The following is a 7,500-nucleotide window of genomic DNA, read 5'->3' on the forward strand; positions in this document are numbered from 1 at the left end:
GGTCACCGCGTCATCATCCGGGAAGATTTGGAGGAACTGCGAAAAGCTGGGAAAGTAACGCTTATTTCTGGAGGTGGCAGCGGCCACGAACCTTCTCACGCTGGGTTTGTTGGAAAAGGAATGCTTACAGCTGCTGTAGCTGGTGCAGTGTTTACCTCTCCGTCAACGAAATCAATCCTCGCTGCTATAAGAGCTGTAGGAAAAGGAAACGGATCTGGAACTCTTTTGATTGTAAAAAATTACACAGGTGACCGTCTGAATTTCGGCTTTGCGGCAGAGAGAGCGAAGGCGGAGGGAATGAAAGTGGAAATGGTCGTTGTAGGAGAGGACTGTGCATTCAGCAGCAAAGATAAAACGGCAGGAAGAAGGGGACTCTGTGGAACTGTACTTATCCATAAGGTATAAGCTTTTGTGGATTTCCGGCCGTTCCTCTTATGAATATTGGGCCATTCCATTTTTTATCCGCACCCCCCCTATTGAGGGCCTATTTTTTCCGGGGGGGCGGGGGGGTCTTTAAAGGCCGTTTCTGAGGGGGTAACAGTGTCGGCACCTTTGATCTTTGAATAAATTCTGAAGGGGGAGTGTGTCGGCACTTTGATCTTCTTTTCCTAGGGGGTCAAAAGCTTACTTTTCCGAGGGGGTGAAATGTAAAGGCCCTCAATAGGGGGGGTGCGGATAAAAAATGGAATGGCCCATTAATTTGCATCGGCAAGACACTCACTATAAGTAATATTTATTATTAAATTATGTGCCATTTACAAAGTTGCTATTAGTACTGGACCCGTACACTGACCTATTCATACAGCAGTGTTCTTAGAATGATTATTACAGGTTCAATAACACGCAGAAAGTTTCACCTCGGCACCTCTTTAATTCTTTTATGTAGTCAGTTCAGGTATCAAACATTATACCTCCTTCGTTTAGCGGAACCCTACACGAGACCTTGGCGGCTTAAAATATTGGCGCTTTGCCTGGAACACCCTGAGCGAGACGAAAATCCAAAATTTACACCCCTAAGTGAGACGATGAGCATCCCCGTCTGTTTCATATGAGAGTCCCCCCCCCCCCGAGCATCTGACCTGCCTTGTGTTTCTCGCAAAATTAATAAGTCTAAGCACCCATTTCAAATAGCGCTGAAAAACAGTATTTATATAAGTCTTGAGGCACCCATTTTAAATGTCGTTCGATGTTAGGGTTTGAACTTGTAAGACTCCCGTATGAATAGCGAATATTGGTCGGTGTATGGTTCTTGTACAAATAGCCACTGCCAATTATTTACTGGGTAATCTGTGAGGACGGTCCTGCTGGGTGGTCCATGGAATGGTCCATAAGGTGGTCTTCGCAGCGCATCTCTTCAAGTTGGGGAGTCCATGGACCATGGTTGAGCTCCTTAAATGCTATTTGTTTCCTGTAACCATTGCTTTTGAAACAGGAAAATCCTTCGTACAAAATTATTTAATTATTATTATTGAGATGAGTCATATTTTTGTAGATTGCCGGTGCTCTTGCAGAAGATGGTAAAACTCTCGAGGAAATAACCCGAATTGCTAAAGCTGCTGCTTCTGCTATGGGTATGTGTTTGCTGGATATTTGTGCAAGGTTTTCATTGAAGGCTGGGCACTGGGCAAACTGACTGCTGTGGACATGACTTTGCCTGGTGGCTTTCAACATCTCAACGGACTGTTTTTATTTTAAATACAAAGATTGATTTTAAAAAGTACAATTTTGTCCTTCTCTTGATATGTCTTCTGTTGTCAAAATATCACAATTTCATACGCTGCGTTCAATTCATAAGCCACATTCAACTCAGAAGGAACCCCCCACAATGCATTGTGAAAAGAATGGTGCTCCATAAAAGACCTCCTGAAATGTCTCAATATTGCGTGTTTTCCTATGGTGACCCAGAAAAGATTGTGGTCGATCCCGATTATTTTTCTTTGGGAGTCGAATTGCCTCCAGCTGAGAAAAGGCCAAGATTTGATTGCATTTTTTGGTCACGTGGATTGAATTAATTTTCTTGTAGATATTGGTATCAAATCATTTAACTGTCTAAAAAGGTGTGATTTTTCTGTAGTTGAAAACATTACTTTGGGCTTCAGAATGCAGGAAAAACATCTCTGCAATTAAGAATTTCAAAATTTTCTAAGGGACATGCCCCCAGACCCCTCTAGGAGAAAAGGTCCTGTAGGCCTTCCCAATACTTTGCCCAGGTGTTAACCTGTTGCAACATGAACAGCTAACCTTATGCCTAATAAGGCCTAAAGAATAGTTTTTAGGCCTAAGGTTAGCTTTTCATGTAACAGTCACGGGAAGTCTATCGCTTTACCTTTCTTTTAGTGTGCCAGAGGTTTTCCAGTTATAATGAAATTTCAACCTGCAACCTGCAAAAAATACCTGCCGGTGTTAAACTCATATGCTTGTTCTTCAAACCTTAATGAAATCTCTGCCTAAAGGAAGTGGATGTTGAGCAACTGAAAAAAAAATAGCTGAGCAATTGGAAAAAAAAAATTTCATAGGCTTTTTAGTAATGTATTTTGACATGGAAGAATTTCTGATATTAAGACTACCTGTTCTTGCAAAGATAGATGCTGACTGCCGACAAAGGCAACAAGACAGCGCTCCTTTTTCAATAGCTTCTACCATTATTATGGCAGGGGTGGGTGCACACCAATGTGGTTGCATACACAACTTGTCCCAGTGATACTGGTACTCATTTACAGACCTCAAATGGATGGAAAGCTGAGTGAACTTTAGAGAGCACATTCTTGGATTTGAACATGGAGCTGTGGAATGTGGTCAGCACGCGATATCCACTTTACCACTAACACTGTGCTTTCAGAAATTTAAGAGATCTTTTGACAAATTGTTGTGCAAAGATTGAAGTAAATTTAAGTAAATAATGCACGTAATTAGATTCACGCCCCATTTTGATGTCCAACGCAGTGTTCTATAATGTCTAAGAATTTGACACCTATTTCCAACAATAAGGTAATATTGTCATCGTTTATGTGTTATTTTAGGTTAGGATAAATGCAGCTGGTTAATGCTTAATTGAAGAGCAGAGTTTGGGAGCCAGGAGTGCTACTAATAATGAGTAATAATGAGTCTTTATTGTACATAATCAAAAGTTGCACGTTATCACATAAAACTACAGTTAAGAAGAATTAGACAGTTAACTGATCAGTTGTATCAAAACGCTAACCTATTCACAAAACTGTTCTTAAAATCCTCGGTATGAAATATAGGTACATGTAGTTTATATATACAGGGAGATCTCAGTTGCAAGGTTGTAGGGTACAATTTCAGGAAAAATAATGTCAGAGCGAGTGGTTTTTGTCACTGCTGATCTTTATATAAAAAAATCTTGCCATCAATTTTTTTCAAGAAAGTTGTGTGTAAAAGGAAAAAAAGGAAAGGAAAAGAACTTTATTTAAGTGTCTAGTCTTTCTAGCGCAGAAGCACTAATTGGGGACACTGTAAATTGAAATTAACAATTAACACAAATCAAGTCAAATTTTCGTTTTTGAGGAGAGGGGAAACCGGAGTACCCGGAGAAAACCTCTCGGTGCAGAGTAGAGAACCAACAAACTCAACCACATATGACGCCGGATGGGAATCGAACCCTGGCCACATTTGTGGGAGGCAAGTGCTCTCACAATTGCGCCATCCCTGCACCCGGTATTAATCAATTCTGATACGTAGCATCTGTAACATCTAGAGCTATTGAATTTGGGGAGATGATTAAGGGGACACTTCATGCTTATCAAAATTATTGGGCAAATATTGACCGAGGTGGAAAATACCATAATACTCTTTGTTTGTCCTCCAAATTTTGCATAAGCATTGTTTCCAGTTTCTCTTGGGACCATTATAAGTCTCAAGAAAAAATAAAAGCAATACTTATGCAAAATTTTGGAGGGACAAAGAAAGAGTATATAATATCATGGTATTTTTGATATTGGCTAATACTATTTTTTTTTTTTGTCCACCCAATTTGGAAGAAGCACTGTTTTGTTTTTCTTTTGGGACCACGGTAAGTCCCAAGAGAAACAGGAAACAATGCTTATTCAAAAGTTGGGTGGACAACAAAAAGTAATATTATTATGGTATTTTCTGCTTTGGCCAATGGGCATGAATCTAATTATGTTCATTGGAAATATATTGCAAACTGGAAGATGTTATGATTCTCAAATATTATTGTAAGGTAAGGTAAAGTCTGCTATGAGCCAGAAGCCCACCAGGCCGGCACTTATCTCTGGTTTCCATAGCATAAAGCGACTAGGAGTATTTCTACTTCCCCCTGGGTGGGATGCTAGTCCATCGCAGGGTTACCCCCAGCATTTTTGCCGGTACCCATTTATACACCTGGGTGGAGAGGGGCACTGTGAGAGTAAAGTGTCTTGCCTGATTGTGTCAGGATTATATTACCATTTTTCATTTTTTCTTGCAGGAACCATTGGTGTTAGTTTAGGACCATGCAGCATCCCTGGTTCCTTGCCCTCCTTTGTATTGGGTTCTGATGAAATGGAGTTGGGACTAGGTAAAAACGTTTAAAAACCGTTGTTCAAAGGGCAGAGCGTCTATAAATAGTTTTCTCAGGAAGTCATCAGAGTTTGGCAGCTGCTTGTAATGTAATAAAGTAAGCAGAAAAGACAAAAACAGCCAGGCAGAGTGATGGTCAAAATTTAAGTACATGACCTGAAAAGGGTCACTGCATTTTTTTTATCAGTGGACTCCCATATTACGATGGCCACTTTTCCCTTTGTTCACTTTCATCCATCAACCAGCAGATTGATAGCCTGTCCCCTACAATGTAGCTTTATTTTTGTTTTTGTGGTCTTATAATCCTCAGAAGCCCTTCGAGCTAATCCAGCTGGGTCGACCACATGCAGGCAGAGGTAGACTACAGCGCCGGGAATTCTATTTCCTTTTTTTTGTGAACAGCGTGTGGGTTCTTTAGTGTCCCACATTGCCATTGTAACAGTAAAGGATTGTGAGACAGGACCTATACAGTTTAAAGACTGTCCTAATATCTGAGAGGACTTGAAAGCCAATACTGGATGTTGTGATTTTTCAGGTATCCATGGTGAACCTGGTGTCAAGAGAGTTAAGGTAGACATTCAAAAAGTTTAATTACATGACTGTTGAAGCAATATTATTTAAATTAATTGATTTACAAGAAAATTACTTTACAGGAAAGTAAGTTTCAGTTCTTGGTTTCATGAGTGGAAACCTTGCCCCATTTATGAAGGTTCCACAGCTGATGATTGGTTTATTGATTAATAAATTGTCAATGTCAGATTATTGTTTTAAACAAGGCTCCTAAAGGGTTACAATAATTAAGTAACAAGTCCTGACAGTTTCTCACCATATTGCTTCATATTTTAGATTGAGCAAGCTGACCAGGTTGTCATGGCAATGGTTAATCACATGTGTGATGTTCAGGGTGGAGCGGCTTACAAACTGAGTTTAAAGCCAGGTGCGAGGTCCAATATTGTCGTGAAAATCTCTGTCATTTCAGGGAAGAAATTTGTTTCTCGTGTAAATGTTGGAGCCATGCACATGCTGAGCCAAACGATGTGGCCACAGCAAGTCTTGCCAGAACATAACTGACAATCCCTATCAATATTTTTTTGTGAATAGAATGTTGAAATTACTTTAAACAACAGTGCTACTGTATGATACCATGCCAAAGAAACTAATGCAATTTGCAATTTTTAAAATTAGCAATTGTGTAGAGAAGCCCGAAAAATTTCATATCCGCAGTTCAACAGTTCATATATCATCTTGTTCGTGGATAACTAAACCTTGGACAAAGCCATGTGACCTAATAAAGTCCCACTGCATACCATTCTCCTTAAATTAATATGTGATAAAGAACTTTTCTGCTTTATTTGGTCCTTTCTTTGGAATTATTTCAATTTGGAGACTGCTCCTCATCATCAAGGAAAAAAAATTACCACTAGTGTAGCTTGAGGATTAGAGGGAACCCTCCACCTCACGAAATATTATTTTTGAGGCGTATTTCATGGAAGTAGATCTTGGGAAATGCATAATTATATTGAACAGAAATGCTCACTACACGGGAAAACCTAGAGACAAACGCCCATTACAAGCACAAGGATTTAGATGTGTTGGGCTTGGCTGTCTTGTCTCAGTGTCTTTTTAAGACTCTTCTTGAAAGTAGTGAGGTTAGATTAACCTTTCCACTCGAAAATCTACATTGTCTTTTATATATGGAGGGCACTCCTGTCATCTTTATGACCAAGAAAGATTGTTGGTGAAAGAGAAAGTAGTTTTTTTATTTTGCTTAATTTATCACAGTTAATATAAATGACCTAATTGTTGAATCTTGTGTTCAGGTGACAATGTAGCTCTTGTAGTGAATAATCTTGGAGGCACATCCGTGCTGGAATTGAATATAGTCACAAGAGCAACAATAAACTATCTTAGTGAGTATAAATCCATGTGCATTTGATTTCATAACGAGAGTTCAGACAGGGTGAGTTCTCTCTGTGATTATCTTTATTGTTACAGTAGTGTTTTTTATCTCAGAAAACCATGATTTTTCTCTTGAGTAAATAAACTTTAAAAATCTGTCATATACACTTTAAGGTTGCTCAATTAACTGCAATGATCTTTCCAACTTTCATTTTAGTTCTCTCTCTATTTAATAATATACAGCTAAGGAAAAAGGTGTTAAAGTCGATCGTGTTTACTGCGGAAGTTTCATGACCTCACTGGAAATGGCTGGGGTATCTATCACTTTGTTGCATTTGGATGAGACAAGATTACATTGCCTTGGTAAGGTTTAGGTGAATATAATTATATGTCCGCTAAAATATCAATGCATGATTTCAAGTATGGTGGCTTACTTACACCGCGCACCGGTGACTCAGTTGGTTGAGCACCGGGCTGTCACGCGGGAGGTCGCGAGTTCAATTCCGGCCGGACCAACACTCAGGGTTTTTAAATAACTGAGAAGAAAGTGCTGCCTTTGTAACTACATCTGCAAATGGTTAGACTTTCAAGTCTTCTCGGATGAGGACGATAAGCCGGAGGGCCCGTCTCACAACCCTTCAATGTTAATAATCCTGTGGGACGTAAAAGAACCCACATTCTTATCGCTAAGAGTAGGGCACGTAGTTCCCGGTGTTGTGGTCTGTCTTCTGTTGTGTGTACAATAATTGGCGCAAGCTGTTGTGGCGCTCTGCCAGTTGACTGGCAAAGTTAATAAAATAAAATATATATTTAATTAACTGCTGACAGGTTAAATAAGGTGGATGAGAATGGGTCTACTGACCTCTCTACTGTGCAGGAGGTCACAGGTTTGAACACCAGCTGGACCAATTAACACTCAGGGTCTTAAAAATACTTAGGATAAAAGTCCTGCCTCATAAGAACATCAGTCTGCTAATGGTTTGACTTTCAAGTATTTTGGGATAAGGACTTTAAACCACAGCCCTGTCTTACAGCACATTCTGTTAAAAATTATTTGTG

General features: G+C 39.6%; 1 protein-coding gene across 1 annotated transcript in view; it reads left to right on the forward strand.

Moving 5' to 3' along the window:
• Nucleotides 1-7,500, forward strand: part of LOC138026694 (triokinase/FMN cyclase-like) — a 16,639-nt gene that overhangs the window by 159 nt on the left and 8,980 nt on the right. Inside the window, exons 1-7 of the mRNA XM_068874137.1 lie at nt 1-399; nt 1,493-1,571; nt 4,451-4,540; nt 5,078-5,112; nt 5,389-5,479; nt 6,363-6,452; nt 6,685-6,804. The exon at nt 1-399 is cut by the window's left edge and continues 159 nt beyond it. Of these exons, the coding sequence (XP_068730238.1) occupies nt 1-399; nt 1,493-1,571; nt 4,451-4,540; nt 5,078-5,112; nt 5,389-5,479; nt 6,363-6,452; nt 6,685-6,804 (904 nt within the window). The remainder of the gene's footprint in view (nt 400-1,492; nt 1,572-4,450; nt 4,541-5,077; nt 5,113-5,388; nt 5,480-6,362; nt 6,453-6,684; nt 6,805-7,500) is intronic.

The sequence above is a fragment of the Montipora capricornis genome, chromosome 12 (genome assembly GCF_036669925.1).
Source record: "Montipora capricornis isolate CH-2021 chromosome 12, ASM3666992v2, whole genome shotgun sequence".
NCBI lineage: Eukaryota > Metazoa > Cnidaria > Anthozoa > Scleractinia > Acroporidae > Montipora > Montipora capricornis.